This window comes from Prionailurus viverrinus, chromosome C2 (genome assembly GCF_022837055.1).
Source record: "Prionailurus viverrinus isolate Anna chromosome C2, UM_Priviv_1.0, whole genome shotgun sequence".
Lineage (NCBI taxonomy): Eukaryota > Metazoa > Chordata > Mammalia > Carnivora > Felidae > Prionailurus > Prionailurus viverrinus.
In genome coordinates, this window is record NC_062569.1 from 10,105,490 (window position 1) to 10,121,635 (window position 16,146).

General features: G+C 62.7%; 1 protein-coding gene across 1 annotated transcript; it reads left to right on the forward strand.

The window, feature by feature from the left end:
* Nucleotides 1–1,982: 1,982 nt before the first annotated feature.
* On the forward strand, nt 1,983–15,324 carry ZBTB47 (zinc finger and BTB domain containing 47). The gene is made up of 6 exons (XM_047876234.1): nt 1,983–2,418; nt 6,074–7,633; nt 9,158–9,305; nt 10,594–10,709; nt 11,353–11,497; nt 11,765–15,324. The coding sequence occupies exons 1-6, from the start codon at nt 2,416–2,418 to the stop codon at nt 12,124–12,126; spliced, it is 2,334 nt and encodes a 777-aa protein (XP_047732190.1). The 5' UTR covers nt 1,983–2,415; the 3' UTR covers nt 12,127–15,324.
* Nucleotides 15,325–16,146: the final 822 nt, after the last annotated feature.

Here is a 16,146-nt window from a genome sequence, read left to right on the forward strand (position 1 = left end):
TGCCCCCGCACAGTTTGGGTGGCCCCATTTGAGCCCACCATACCGGGCTCTTCAAACAGCCCCTTGCTGCAGTCTCATGTGACCCAAGTGCCAGTAGCCTCTCCCAAAGCTGGCTGCGCCCTCGGGCTTCCCCAGTAGATGGGCTGTAGGCCAGAGGAGCAAGAGGGAAACAGCTGTGGTCTTCAGGGAGCCTGAGCCCCCATTCCTTCTCTTCTCACCCCAACTCCAGCCCCTCCTTGGCTTGACCGCCACAGCCAAAGCCAATCCCAAAGGGGCCAGGGGCCCCACCTTCGTTACTTAGGCTGGCCACACCCCTTGCCAAGCTTTGGCAGACAGTGGACCCATGAGGGTGTCTCGTGTAGTCCTCTCTGCCAGGATCCTCCCAGCCCGAGGGGAGGCCACACTCTCCCAGCCTCCCCTTTCCCTGGCTCCTGACACTGGTGCCTGGATGCATTATCTGTACTCCTCTGGGCCTCACTGTCCTAATCCAAGCAATGGGTACACAATCCATCCCTCGCCCCCTCCCAGGTCAGTGCAAGGACCCACTGAATCAGATGAGGAAGCGGGTTGGAACCGAGGAAGAGGCAGAAAGCAGCCCTGAGGTGACCAGCTGGTCCCACATGCTGGCCAGCTCTGGCCTGGCCTCAGCCTGAAGCCTCTGGGAGCTGAGCTAGCTGGCTGTGCACCCACCATGGCCACAGAAACGCAGGGTGTCTGCAGTGGCCGCCTCTGGGGGCATGTCCCCAGCTGTGCCCCCACCTCTCCTCCCGTGTCTTTATTCACTTGGGGTCTCTCCCACGCTGCATCTAGCTATGTGCATTCCTCCCCTTCCTCTTGGCACTCTTTGGTCGCCCCCATCTTTGCCCCTGAGATGTCTTCTCCCTGGCCCCAGCATCAGGAGGCCCTTGCAGGAGGTCTTGCAAAAGACCATCAGACTTGTTGACGGTGTCGCCCTGGGATCTTTGCCTCTGTTCCATTCCCTCTCCCGGCACCCAGAACCAAGACAATCTGAGCAGGCCCCAGAGACCCTGCCCACTCACGAGGAAGATGGCAAACCCAGGGGATACTGCGACAGCTGGGCAGGGGCTGCTGTGTAAGCACAAGGGCACATGTGTGAGGGGTGTGGGTGTTGCCAGGACAGGGGCACTATCACAGTGACCCAAATGGGGCAGCAGCCAGCTTGGGGTGGGGCGAGGGCACAGAAAGGCCCCTGAATGATGACATGGGCCACACGAGAGGCCCACAGAGGCCCCCTCTCCACCCTGGTGGCCCAGCCGCCACCTGGGCCCTGCCAGGCCAGCGCCCTGCGGTCCCCACCCTGCCGCCTGCTCAGCCTGGCAGCGTTCCTTTGCAGCCTCCTGCCAGCACAGCTAGCCCCCTGCCCCCACTGGTGTCCGTGCCAGAGCAGCATTCCGCAGGCCAGCAGAGACTGAGCAGGGAGGCTACTCAGCAGTGGTCAGGTCACACGGCTGAGGGGCACAGTGGGGCCTGGGCCTCTGGCCCCACTCCTCTCATCTTGCGTTTCCCTAGTGCTGGGCCGGCCACCGTTAAAGGCTTGGTCGCTGCAGCTGGAGTCGGGTTCTTGCATCTCCTGCCCTGGGCCCCTGCCCTGTGGAAATCCAGAGGAGGCCACCAGGTAGGTCTGGGCCAACCAGCACAGAGTAAAAAGAGCTCTGGGATGCCCTGGGGAAGGGGGGTGTGGGGGGCAGGGCTAGCGGGAGATCCTAGACTCACCCTCAGATCAAAGCAGCTCAGGCCAGAGGGTGGGGGTGGTGAGCGCGGCTGGGGTACGGGGGTTCGGTCTCTCAGCTGGGGTCGCTCAGGGGAGCAGGTGGAAGCATTTCTGCAGCTAGTTGGGGAGTGGGCGCGCCCAGCTTCCCCATTTCAGGGCCGCCTCCTACTCCGACCCCGCCTCTGTGGCGCAGCTGGAAGGCACCGAGATTAGACTCTCGGACGAACTTCCCGGCAAGAAGGGGGCCCGGCGCGAGAGAGTGAGGCCGGGGCCCATCCGCTAGGATGGGAGCAGTGGGACCCGGCTGGGGTCCCCTGCGGCCCGAGGCAGAGCAGGCTGCACCGGGACCGCGCACACCACGCGTGTCCGCGCCCCCCGCCGGCACGCAGGGCGGCCTGGCCCTTTAAGCGTCCAGACGGCGGCCCCAGCTGACGCGCGGGCTCCAATCGGCGCCCCGCGCCCCCCGCCCGCCGCGCCCGAGGCTCTGGGGCCGCAGCTGCTCGGCTGCTGGACTCGCCGCGGCCCTGCGCCTCCGCCCGCCCGGCCGCGCCCCCGGGGGCCATGGTCGCGGGGCCCTGCGCGGGGGCGGCCCCCAGCGCGGCGCTTCATGGAGCGGCCCCGGCCCGGCCGCCGGGGGCAGCGCGATCCCGCGGGGCCCTGTGAGCCCCCAGCGCCACGGCACCATGGTACGCAAGGCCCTGCCTGTCCCCCCGCTTATCCGCCCACCTGCCCGCTCTGCCCTCCCGAGCGCACCGCCCGCCAGCTCAGGGTGGAGTTGCTGGAGGGGTCTTCCCCCTCGCCGGTCTCCCCGACCCCTTCTCCCGGGTCCCCGCGGGCCGGGAATGCGGCGCTACGGCGCGGCCCTCGGCGGGGAGGGGGTTAAATTCCTGGGGTGGGGGCCCAGGCGCGAAAGGCTGAAGTCTTGCTAGGCGCGGGCGGAGGGGGGCGCTTCTCCGAGCCTGGGACGCCGCCGCCCTCGACTGGGTGATGGGGGGGAGGGGGGAGGTCGGATTCCCGCCTGGGCCTTGGGCCACGTGGGCGCTGGAGCCGCCCTGTTTGGGGATTTGGGGCGACTGGGCCAAGCCGGGTGTGTTGGGGCGGGACGTCCGCAGCTCCGGTCCAGACTACTGTGTGACCTTGGGCCAGTCCTCTGCCCTCTCTGGGCCTGTTTCCTGGGAAAGGAGTGGGGCCATGAACGCACAAGAGGCTGACACAGACACCGCCTCTCCAAAAAGAGGAGCCTGGAAGTCATGAACCTGTGCCCCCTTGCTCAGTCTGGGCCCCACCTATGGTTACCCGGCAATAAAGATTGTCGTGGGCGTTTGGGGTGTGTGTGTGGCGGGGGGTGCCGATGCAAGCCCAGGTTTCATCCCGGGGCCTCCATGGAGGTCAGGATAGGGAGCCAGCGGCTTCATGGCGCTGAGAGAGGGTATCCCTCAGATGCAGAAGGCTCTGGCCCTGGTGAGCAGCCTCGGCAGGTGTCCCTGGCACCTGGGCTCCTTCCCACCGCTACCGCCGCCCCCCTCCCCCCCCCATCCCCAGCCTGGCTTGCCGGGAGAGTTTGAGGGCAACAGGAGTGCCTGACCACTTCCCTGGTCTTGTATCTTAAATAGGCTGGCCTGGTCTGGACTTGAGGATGGAGTGCACCTGGCTGCAGCTGGCACAGCCAGTGGGGAGGGATGTCTGCAGTTTCAGGGAACTGGCACATCTGGCTGGGGAGGCAGGCGCAGCTTGTGGGCCTTGCATGGGAGGTGCCAGGCAAGGGGGTGGCCGAGCCCTGCCGAGGTAGTTGACGGGTTATGGACTCAGGCTGGTTGGGTGTGCCCTGCCAATTAAGTCCAGCCAAGGTTCCTGACTGTGAGATTCTCGGGCCCCTCAAGGGTGCAGGGTGGTACTGACTTGGGAGGAGGGGGTACTGCCGTGGGAATAGCGTCTTTAGGGGCACCAATACCCTCCAGGCTAGCCCCTCCTTTCCTGCTGAGGCCAGAGGGCCCTGGGACCAGGTCTGTACATGGGAAGGTCGGGCACTGCCCTTTTTCCCAATGCCAGGTAGGCACCGGAGGGCATTCTGGGAAGGGGGATGCAGAGTGTACTGGGGGCCTTGTGGCCTAGGATGTGCTCCCCTCAACAGGCCTGGCTTTAACAAGCCCTTATCCAAGCCACTTCTGCCACTGTCTGGCCCCTGGTGGCCCTTAGGGGCCCTCTTACAACCCAAGTTGCATCCTGACCCCTCACTGACCTGCAAGTGGTGGCAGCTCTGGGGAGGAGGCCACAGGTTGCAGAGGGTAGTGGTGGGGTCTAGGGAAGCACAGCTGGTCCCCTGAGTCTGAGGTTCCCCAGAAGCCTCTTACTGCTCTTTAAGTCATTGCAAGCCGAGAAATCCATCCACATGGAGTGGCGTCCAGTCCAGCAGGGAAGGGGTGGCCTCAGCAAGGAGCTGGAAGTCCTGGGGCTCTGCTGTTGTTCACTTGTGGGATCCTTCCATTCTGAGCCTCGGTTTCCCCATCCGTGCAGTAGGGTTTGGTCCCAGAAGATGAATCAGGATGAGTCAGAGGAGGGAGATGGGAGGGACTTGGCACCATATCCCTGTTAGATTGGCCAGGCCTGGACAGGCTAGCAGTCCTGAGACAGAGGGGCAGATGGTTGGCTTCTTGGCTGGGAGGCAGGAGGCGTGGGAGAACTTGAGGAAGATGGTCTCCATGGTCAAGAGTCTGGCCAGACTGGGATCTGAGAGAGCATGGGGTGGATGGTGCCCTGGATATGCAGGGTGGGGCTCAGGGCAGATCTGGAAGCAGGTTGCCCCTGTGGCTCCTTGAGGTTCATCCTGACGCCTGGGGCAGATTCTCATAGGTGAACATAGATACCACCCCTGAGCCCAGACTGGGCCCACCCACTGCTGCTCTATCAATGGAAGGACTGTCCTGGGGCGTTGGGGCAGGCTCTGGATAGATGGAACCAAGGTTTCATCCCAGGGCTTTCAGGGAGGTGCTTGGGGGAGAGGAGCTGATGGCTTGTCGGCAGTGGGGCAAGGTAACCCTCAAATACAGGCGGCTCTGACCCAGCTAAACGGGGCCTGAGAAGGGCCCCGAACTGGAACCTGTGGAGTTGGTCCGGCCAGGCAGGTGGTCGGCAGATATTAACTGAACATCTGTGCACTGGGCCCATGCACGGGACTGGGCAGCCTGCCTGTGTGCTGTCTACCTTTTGGGGAAGCTGCTGTGGCGGAGCCAGGGATGATTAAGCCAGCCCTTATTCTGGACAATTCACAGGTGCCGGATGTGGCCCAAGGACCTGATAATCTGGCCCTTCAGACTTCGAGGGCCTCTCTGAGGCTTCAAAGTAGTGTGACTTCCAAGATGGGGCCATCTTAGAGCCTCCGGGCCTGGACCGTACCTGACCTGGGGTCTGGGGGCCTAGAGGGAAGAGGGTCTAGGAAAAGCCCTGGGGTGCTCCTGTCTCTAAGCACAGTGGACAGGTAACGCAGCTCTGTCCTTCTACCCCCACAGAACCCCTGTGTGAGGGGGAGCTGCTGGCAGCCAGGCCTGAGGCCATGGGCAGCAGACTGGTCCCGTTAAGAAGGGGCTGGCTAGATCCCACCAGCCTCCTCCAGCAGAACAGTGGGACCAGGCTCTGTGGCTGGATTTCTTCACAAGAATCTCCACGTCTGCAAGGCCTCAGGCCCAGACGCTGAGGCCTTCCGCTGGGGAGGGGAGGGGTTTCTGAGGTGCTACCCCCAGGGTGCAGTAGCAGCCAGAGGCTGAGCGGTAAGCTAATGAGCCTGACTTTCGTTCTTGAGGTGTCTGGGCTTGGGCAGGCATGGTTTTATTTCTACATGTGAGTGAGTATGAGAGAGAGAATCCACGGAGCTCAGGAAATGCTGAAGCAATGCTTGTGTCTGAGGTGACCACCTCGCCCCAGTTTGCCCAGATCGGCCTTGGTTTTAGCACAGAAAACCCCCACGTCCCAGGAAACCGCTAGGTCCCAGGCACTCCTGGACAGTTGGTCACCCTAGTCCCTGTTACTTCCTCTTTCCTTCTCTTCCCCTTCCCTGTCCAGGATGACTTCCCGTTTTGCAGGGAAGAGCCAGGGGCCCAGAAAAGCTAACCTACTAACCCAGGAGCCAAAGGTCATGATTGGAGTCTGAGCTCTAAGGGGCAGCTGGCTCGGGGCTTGAGTCCTGGTCCCGCCGCCCCCCCCCCCCAGCCCCGCCCCGCATCCTTGCTTGAGCCTCAGCTCTTTCTCCATAATGTGGAGCCAGGAGTGATGGGCAGGCCGCCTCCCCGGTGGTGGGTGCTGCCCAGGTTGCTGGCCTTAACCTGACCTGTGCCCTGTGCCCCGCAGTTGCTGGTTGAGAAGACGACAGACTCACCGGCGGCCGAGTTCTCGCTGGTGGAGGACGTGGCATTGCACTTCGCCTGCTTGATGGGCCGCCTGAATGAGCAGCGCCTCTTCCAGCCTGACCTCTGCGACGTGGACCTGGTGCTGGTGCCCCAGCGCAGCGTCTTCCCGGCACACAAGGGCGTGCTGGCTGCCTACAGCCAGTTCTTCCACTCCCTCTTCACCCAGAACAAGCAGCTGCAGCGCGTGGAGCTGTCCCTGGAGGCGCTGGCGCCCGGCGGCCTGCAGCAGATCCTCAACTTCATCTATACATCCAAGCTGCTGGTCAACGCGGCCAACGTCCACGAGGTGCTCAGCGCCGCCTCATTGCTGCAGATGGCTGACATCGCCGCGTCCTGCCAGGAGCTGCTGGATGCCCGCTCCCTAGGCCCCCCGGGCCCCAGCGCTGTGGCCCTGGCCCAGCCGGCCACTGGCTGCGCCCCGGCCGCACCACCCTACTACTGTGACATCAAGCAGGAGGCAGACGCCCCAGGTCTGCCCAAGATCTATGCCCGCGAGGGCCCTGACCCCTACTCTGTGCGTGTCGAGGACGGGGCAGGGGCCGCAGGTGGCACGGTGCCTGCTGCCATTGGGCCAGCCCAGCCCTTCTTCAAGGAGGAGAAGGAGGGTGGTGTCGAAGAGGCCGGTGGGCCCCCCGGCAGCCTGTGCAAGCTGGAGGGCGGGGAGGGGCTGGAGGAAGAGCTAGGGGGTTCTGGCACCTATAGCCGCCGGGAGCAGTCCCAGATCATCGTGGAGGTGAACCTCAACAACCAGACTCTGCACGTGTCCACGGGGCCCGAGGGGAAGCCGGGCACCACCCCGGGCCCGGCCACCATGGTGCTGGGGCGGGAAGACGGGCTGCAGAGACACTCGGAGGAGGAGGAGGAGGAAGAGGAGGAGGAGGAGGAGGAGGAGGAAGAAGAGGAAGAGGAGGGTGGTGGCAGTGGAGGGGAGGAGGAGGAGGAAGAGGAAGAGGAGGGTGGCAGTCAGGGAGAGGAGGAAGATGAGGAGGAAGGGCACAGCGAGCAGGAGGAGGAAGAGGAGGAAGAAGAGGAAGGGCACAGTGAACAGGATCAAGAGAGCTCAGAGGAGGAGGAGGAGGAGGAGGAGGGGGAGGCAGGGGGCAGGCAGGGGCCAGCGGGGCGTCGGGGCAGCAGGGCAGAGCCCCCTCCCCACGGTCGCATGGCCACTCGGTCCCGAGAGAATGCCCGGCGCCGGGGCCCCCCTGAGCCTGAGGAGACCAGGCCACGGGGTGGGAAGAGGCCCAAGCCGGCGCCGGGAGCCTCTGCGCCGGCCCGAGGGCCACAGGCCACTGACGGGCTGGGGGCCAAGGTGAAGCTGGAAGAGAAGCAGCACCACCCATGCCAGAAGTGCCCTCGCGTCTTCAACAACCGCTGGTACCTGGAGAAGCACATGAACGTGACCCACAGCCGCATGCAGATCTGCGACCAGTGCGGCAAGCGCTTCCTGCTGGAGAGCGAGCTGCTGCTGCACCGGCAGACAGACTGCGAGCGTAACATCCAGGTGGGCCCCGCCGGCTCCGTGGGGGGGGGGGGGGCAGGGCTGGGCAGCAGGCCCGCTGACGCCACACGGCCACTGAGGCCAGGCACCCCGCGTCGTGCTGCCTGCGTTGCCCAGACAGACAGGCTGGGGAAGCCGGACTTACCCCTGGCCCCTGGAGCTGGCCCAGGCCCAGGGTGGTGGGGATAATGCCAGTGCCTTCCTGGAGGAGGCAGGCGGAACCGGGCTTGGCCTGTGGAGACACGTGCAGATAGGACTGAAACAAACAGTACCCTTGGCCAGAGGGGCGAAGGGGAGCATGGGCTTTGGAGGATGAGAGGAGGGAGTTGTCTGAGTACTTGAGACTGGCGGATAGCCAGCTGCCAGGAGGGATGAGTCCATGTTTTAGTAAATCCTAGGGCTGCTAGAGGGCCAACAGGTCCACCACCATTTATAGTTTCACAGACAAAGCGGGGCAGGGTTTGCCCAGAGAGGGCGCCATTTCCACTTGCCACAAAGGCTGAATGGAGCAAGGGGTGACCGAGCAGGAGAAAGCCCCTGCTTGCTGTCAGCGCTTTGGAGATGCCAGCTGGCCTGGGCCTGGAAAGAGGGATTGGATGAGAAATTTGGGAAGAGCAGGGGCTGCTGGGGCCAAGCAGGGGAGCTGGGCTGGTGGCCAGGCCCCGGGTCAGCCTGTGTGCCAGCCTGGCCTCTCAGGGTGTGGGCAGCACAGGGCCAGCCTGGCTGCTTTTGGCTTGTTCTGACCTGGGAGGGGATTGATGGGGCAGCAGGTAGGCCGGCGCTAATTGCCTGAGCTAATTGCTAATTGCATGGCCCTGTGGAGAAAGTGTTACCCGGGGGTTACCTGGTCTCCTGCCCCACCCTCCTGCACCTGTTCCCACGTGCCTGCCTGCTGGGCAGCCCTTTGACTCTCCACCTGCACACACCTGAGCCTTCCTCCTGAAGGGGAAAGACGCATGTGCCTCTTCTGAGCTGGGCGCCCTGACCCATTTCTGCCCAAGCCTGACCTACTCTAGCCCTCTGGAAGAGTGTCCTGCAGGGACAGGAGGAGGAGGAGGGGGGCCCCCAGGGTTCCCACCACCCTCCGTTCCCTCGTGGGGCCTGGTACCTCCCACAGTCTCCCCCACCTGGCCCTTTGGCACCTATCTCCTCGAGGATCCACGGGGTCAGGGCTTGGGTCCCCCCAGGGGGAGGCAGCAAAGATAGTGCCCCAGCTCCGCCAGACCTGTTACCATGGCCCCTCAGTAGAGAGATGCTTTGTTAAAATGAGCACCGAGGAGGGGCTTCCTCGTGTAGGTGGGCCCTGACCCTTGTTCGGTTCAAGGATGGGGGAGGGCCCCAGGCTGCAGCCCGGGGTGGGTGGATTACCATCCCCAACTCCCAGAACATCCGATTTGGCTGGTCGCTGGACATCCGGGGCTCTCTCGCCAGCACAGGTGAGGTGAAGAAACGGAGGTCCAGAGAGGGGCAGCTTGTCCCAGGTCACACACGGTCCTGACTCAGGCCTAAAGTCCTCTTACCCCACAGTGTGTGACCTGTGGTAAAGCTTTTAAGAAGCTCTGGTCCCTCCACGAGCACAACAAGATCGTGCATGGCTATGCGGAGAAGAAGTTCTCCTGTGAGATCTGCGAGAAGAAGTTCTACACCATGGCCCACGTGCGCAAGCACATGGTTGGTGAGTAGGCCAGGAGAGGATGGGGCCCGAGGTCAGAGCTCGGCCAGCTGCTGGCTGTGCTGGGAAGGACTTCCCATCCAAGGGCAGTGTGAAAGCGTGAAAAGGCCCCTCTCAGCTGTGAAGCCTGGGGAGGCTGCTTGCAGTGGCAAGCGTGGCCTGGACAGGACTGCAGAGGTCAGGACTACCATGTATACTTGGGCAGGTTGCACGTTGCACAAGGGTTCCTGGACAAGATGGCAGATGGGGACCAGAAGCCAGCTGGCACACTGCTAACCGGCCTGTGTGCCACAGCATGGGGCTGTGGCCACCAGGGAAAGGAGCGCCTTTTCCTAAATCACGCAAAGTGACGTATGGGCAGACATAGGCCCTCAGTTTCAGGACAGGTGTGCCTCTCATTTTTTTATCACCTTCTTTCTGGCCCTCACAGGGCTTCGGGCTTCTCTGAACGCAACCCATGATAATGCGACGCAGTAAGGAGGCCCCCCCAAGTGTGTGTTGGGTGACTCTGCCTCGGGCATGGCTGTCCCTCCCCTCTGTGGGCCTGGCTGGAAGTCTGGTGTCCAGGTGCCCCTCCCTTCTTTGCCCAGTTGGGGCCTGGGGCTCAAGGGAGATATGGCCCTGGCCAGGCCCTCCCCCCTTTCTCCAACCACCTGGGAGCTGGGGCCCCAGGCTCGAGGTCTCAGCCAGGAGCATGCGGAGCAGCCCAGAACTGGTAGTCTTCCTGGGCTCGAGTTCCCCAGCTCTGAGCTCTGGCTCCAGTTATTTCCCCCCAGATCTTCCTTGAACAGTTCGTTAGGTCCTCACCTCTCCGGGGTTTTAGGGGAGCACGGCTAACTCCCTCTGGACTGCTCAGTGTCACCCCTGTAAGGCCCACCTTTGGGGTTCAGTACCACTCCTAGCCTGTCTTTATAGAAGGGCATGCTTGAGGCCCACAGAGGCTGTGCAGGGAGCCAGTGGCGGGCCAGGGTTTGAGCCGAGGCCAGTCCTACTTGTGAGTCCTTCAGTCTCTCCCCAAAGCTTTGGGAGTGAAGCAGCCTTGGCCAGAGGCTGAAGAACGTGAGGGCCTCCATGCTAGTCTGACCAGACTTGAGAGCAGACAGACAGACATAGCCCAGAGGGAGGAGCCCTCACCCTGAAGTTAGCCCCAGATCCTGGACCGAGGCTCTGAAGCAGACCTTAAAGTAGGTGGGCCTCCCGGGAGGCCCTGTGTGGGAGGTGGTCAGGCGGCGAGCCCCTGGGAGGAGCCATGGGGGTCCATCCCCCTGAGACATAATGGCCTGCCCCACAGCCCACACCAAGGACATGCCCTTCACCTGTGAGACCTGCGGGAAGTCCTTCAAACGAAGCATGTCTCTCAAAGTGCACTCACTGCAGCACTCTGGGGAGAAACCCTTCAGATGCGAGGTGAGCTCCTTCCTCTGCCTGCCCCGGGGGCCACCTGGACGGACAGGGAGCAGGAGCAGCAGCTGCCTAAAAACCTGGGAGTTGTGGGGAGTGGAGTCCGGGATTCAGAAAGGGGGGGGCCCACCCTGGTGTCCGCGGCCCCTGCCTCCCACTCCATCTTTACCTGCATGCCCACCTGCCTGCCCCCCCCCCCCCCGGCCCCCACCCTCTGCCACCCCAGCTCCAACGCAACCCCCACGCATTCAGGGTGGGCAGTCTCCTTGGGCCGGAACGGTACATGGGGTGGGCTTTCTGGAGAGGTGGAGAGAGGAACATCTCAGAGCAGAGACAGGGCTGTGGATGGGGATGAGGGGGGCAGGTCTTCCAACAAGGAGGAAGGACGGAGGGGCGGGAAGGGGGGGGGAGCTCAGCTTTAAGCATGAGGACTCCCTCCATTCTGTGGCCTTTTTCCACTTCTTGACCTCCATTCCCGCCTGGGCCCTGCCTGCCCTTGGCCTCTCTTCTGCCCGTGTGCTGCCCCACCCCAGGACCCCCTCCCGGTGTGTGTGTCCTCCCTGGGCCCTGCGGTCACAGGCAGGTGCTTCCCTTCCTGAAGGCTGCTCCCTCCTCTGCCCCTGGGCCTCACCCTCCCCCCCACCCTCAGAACTGCAATGAGCGCTTCCAGTACAAGTACCAGCTGCGGTCACACATGAGCATCCACATCGGCCACAAGCAGTTCATGTGCCAGTGGTGTGGCAAGGACTTCAACATGAAGCAGTACTTCGACGAGCACATGAAGACCCATACAGGTATGGCGGCCTCCAGGGAGGGACCCCTTCGCAGTCCTGCGCCGGAGGCCTGGGGTGGCCCCAGCCACGCCCCTTTTCTCAACTCTGGGCCTCAGTTTGCCCTTCTCTATGAGGCTCGGTGCCGTCCTCCCTGCCTCCCCGGGTAGGGAGGCCCTGTGGACGCCGGGGCCGGGGCCCGCTATGGTTCTCCGGGCGTGGGGAGGCTGGTGCAGAGCTGGGGTCTGGGGACTCCTCAGTGACTCCCCGGTGCCCGTCGCCAATGCCTAGGGGAGAAGCCATACATCTGCGAGATCTGCGGCAAGAGCTTCACCAGCCGACCCAACATGAAGCGGCACCGGCGCACGCACACCGGCGAGAAGCCTTACCCCTGCGATGTCTGCGGCCAGCGCTTCCGCTTCTCCAACATGCTCAAGGCCCACAAGGAGAAATGCTTCCGCGTCAGTCACCCCTTGGCCAGCGACGGCCCCCCTTCTGCCCCAGGCCTGTCCCCCACCCAGCCTCCGGCTCACGCACTGCCCCTGCTCCCGGGGCTGCCCCAGACCCTGCCGCCCCCGCCCCACCTGCCGCCCCCACCGCCACTCTTCCCCACCACTGCCAACTCCGGCGGGAGGATGAGCGCCAACAACTGACTGCCGAACCGCGCGTGCGCGGGGCCTGGAGCCCGGGGGGGGCGCCTCTGGGAGGGACCCCCCCCCCCACCCCGCCCTCTCGTCTTTCCTGTGGGAGGGCAGCAGCACTGGCCTGGCACTGCTGCCCTCACCTCCAGAGGCGGCCGGACACATGCTGCTCAAGGCCCCTGGCCCTGGGAGTGTTGCAGGCTGGTGGCCCCAGCGTGGGGGAAGGACACCTCACTCCCAAGGGCCCCTCCCCCCTTCAGTGACTCCTTGAAGCCTTTACTTTTTTTTTCTTGGAAGTGAAGGAAAAAGAAAAGAGAGGAAACTATTTCCAGCACCGCCCTCCAGGTGAGGGGGGTGCTGGAGCAGCAGGTACAGCAGGGAGGGAGGGGCTGGGGAGCAGGTGTGACGGGTCACTCTGCTGATGCCTAAGCCGGAGGGGGGTTGGCCAAGCCAAGCCTGGGTCAGCTTCGGTGGCTCATCTCTGCCGCCCTTGTGCACCCTAACTTGCCCCCTCATCCTGGGGAGTCTGGGGAAGAGTTGGAGTGCCAGCCACCCCCCACCCCCGGAAGGAGTCGTGGACCCAGTCTGAGGGCCGTGGACACTGAGGCACAGAGCTTGAGTCTGGATGCCTGTGAGCGTGTTGTGGAGGGAGTGGCGGAGTGTGAAGGCTGCAGACCCAGCTTTGCACCGTGTGCAGTGGGGTAGGCAGGGGCTGGACCCCAGGCATTTGCTCTCCCGCCCACCACCCTGGCAGCAGGCACAGGGACCCTGAGCTGTACCAGGCTGCATTGAGGTCCCTGAGTCCAGGAGAGGACATCCCCAGAAGCCGCTGGGCCTTAGGGGGCTGGGGGCTAGGCCCTGGGTGGGCAGACGGGCTGGCTCCCGCAGTGCCAGATCCCCAGGGCTGCAGTCGAAGTCCCTGCAAATGGGTGAACACCAGGGGCAGGGCCCTGAGAAGGAGGCATAGACAAAATGTTTTAAGGTTTCAAGGTGCTATCAGTGGGGCAGGGGGCAGGGCTGCTGTTCACAGAGCATCCCGTCCCTCACCAGCTGCCCTGGTCGTCTCTCCCACACCAGAGATGTGTGTGTGTCTGTCCCCATCCCTGCTCTGAAGGCAGAGGCCTCATCTTCCTAGGTCTGGCCACAACCCGGCATCCCTGTCCCTCCTGGGCCTCTGCGGTGTGGGCAGGGCACCTGTAGCACTGTGGGCGAGAGGAACCTGCACATTCAGGCCCCAGGGTGGGGGCAGGAGTTCTGGGGGAGCCCCAGCCTGTGCCCAATGCTTGCCCCCACGAGGCTGGCACTAATAGGACACCCTTTTTTGTTGTCATTTAACGTCTTTATTCCTGCCTTTAAAATGGGGAGGAAGGTTCCATAAGCTACATGTTTCCTAGTTAAGCTCTTTCCCTTTGTGTTTATATGGTTTTGTTTGTTATACTCTGCACCTTAAACCCCCACGACTACCCCCACACCACCACCTTCCCAAGCATGGCTGGAGTGGGTAAGCCCAAAGGGGGACAGGGGCAGGGGGCAGGGGGGGAGTGGGCCCCATCAGCCCAAAGGCTGAGGGGGTTGGAACCCCTCTGACCTCCTTGTGAGGCCCATGGCGCTGGGGTGGGGGCTGGGGACATTTTAATCATCAATAAACGAAGCACTTTATTCTGTACAGATGTGGGCAGCTCCAAGAAGCCCGAGTGATTTGAGGATTCGTAATCCAAGCTACACAGCCCTGATTGTTCTCTGGGCACAGAGCGGGCAGTGCCCTGGCCTAGTTGCATTTGGGGCCGTGGCAGTAGTGCAAGCCAGAGCCTACAGACATGCCCTCAGACACCCCTGCTGTCCTCTGGAGAGAGAAGGTGGGCCCCTCACTGAGGGAGGAAGGCTCCCTGCCAGGCTCCCAATCGTGTAGCTCCCTTACCCCAAGGCTGAGGGTTCCAGGCTCCTGCTTTATTATAGCTCCCTCTCTATCCCTTGATCTCTGGGCTTCCATGACGTCCTCAGGGTCCCCCCCCCCCCCCCCGTTTCCTCCTCTTCCTTGCTATTTCTAACCTCTGGACCCAGTGCCTGGCAGCTCTTCAGAGCTGGCTCATGTTTTCCCCAAAAAAGTTGATCTCCCCCAATGTGCTGTAGGTCGGGACCCCTTTGGGTTCCCCCAACCCCCCATCGCTGACACCAGGGTCTCCCATGGGGACTGGTGGTCTTGTCACCAGCTAGCCCCACTACAGCTTTAGTGAGTGAGCCGGGTGGGGAGAGGGCAGGGGGGGGGGGGGATGCGGGGGCTGGCCAGATCAGGTCCCCGTGAGGCCACACTTTGATAAGCAGAGGCTGGAGATGGCTGTTGTGGGGGGAGCTGGTGTTGAAGCCCTGTCCCAAGATTTGGGTTTCCTGTTCTCATACACCTCTCTGAGGGTGGGGATCCAGACAGCAGGCAGCCTGGGCTCTGGTCAAAATGGTCCTTGTAGCTGTGGGCGGGCATGGCCAAGCCCTCTCTTGGGAGGCCCCTGTCCCAGTGGGGTCAGGAGTCCTGGTCCCTGGTGCTAAATGCTCTCTTCCCCTCAGGCCAGTGTGGGTGGGAGCTCCTTTCCAGCCAGATCACAAGGGTCTGAAGCAATAATGGAACCTCAGCAGTGCCAGTATGGGTAGGGGTTCTTGTTTTACCAGCTTTTCCTTTTCCTTTTTATTTTTAAGACATTAACAAGCACCTGGATATTGGAGTAAGGGGACTGGGGCGTCATACCCACTTCCCAGGGCCTGTGGGGAAGGGGGCAGGGGATCATCACATCCCACTAGAGATGTACAGGGCGGAGGGGGTGGGGGGGGTGCCCCTCAGTCCAGATGGACTTCTCAGCCCATTTGTCCAGAACTTGGGTCTGGAACCTGGGCCTGCCCCCTCCCCAGCTCCCCCTGGAGCTGGTCTTGGGCCAGCTGGAGGTGAGCAGAGAGATGAGGTGGGCCTCAAGCCCCCTGACCACAGGCTGGAGTTAGAGCCTCAGCCTCTGAACTTGGCAGGTGCTGCCACCGCACTCCTCATTGGGGGCCTAGAGGTAGCTGTGTCAGGTGTGTGTGTGGACCCTTGGTGTCTGGGGCCCAAGTGCGTGGGGGATGGCAGGAGGGTGAGGACAAGAGTGAAGGAGAATAAAGTCAGTACAACTGTCCCTTGGCCCAGCCTCTTCTTTACATGTTCCCCGCCCTGACTACTGGCTGGAAAGACCTAGACCAGAGCAAGGGCAGCACGGAGCCTGGCCGCTCAGCCGCAGACCGCATGGGTAGCTGTACCCTGGAGCAGCTGCAGAGCCTGTGTCTCTCCCTTAAGGGCGGGCTGGGCTTTACGAACACCCAGAGTCAGGAGCTGAGGCAAGAGCAGAGATGTGCCCCCAAACTGGTGTTTGGTCTTGAGCTGGATGCAGAGGGGATGGAGAGAGGAGAGGTCTCGGGGTAACTGATGCCGAGGCTCCCAAAGGAGTGCCCACAGGAGGCCAGGCCCCCTGCGGTATGGTTCTGCGTGAGCCCCAGGACAGCAGGGACAACTCCGGCTCATGTGCGCAACACTTGGCAGGCAAGGGTGGTTTGAAGGAGCCAGCTGTCAGAGATGCTGACGTGGGGACGAGGAAGACGGCTAGTGGCCTCCAAGGAGGGAGCAGATGGCTTTCTCTGGGGACCTCTAAGAATTATTAATATCACTGCACAGGTAATATACAGACCTCTAAGAATTATTAATATCATTGCACAGGTAATATACAGAGCCCTGGCTCTGCGCCTGGGGCTACACGGCGAACAAGGCCCCTGTGTTTGTGGCAACCGGCTCAGGATACGGGAGGAGGGGTCTGACCCTGAGCAGCTGGGTGAATTCACGAACCAGAGAGGAGGTGCAGGTTCTGACAGGCAGAGGCTGGAGATGGGTGTGGGGGAGCTGGTGGTGAAACCTGTCCCAGGACGTGGGTTTCCTGTTCTTATGCACCTCCCCTTCGAGGGCAGGTCCAAAGAGCAGGTCCCAGAATTTGGGGGCCGGTACCTTTCCGCACAGCCCTCCTT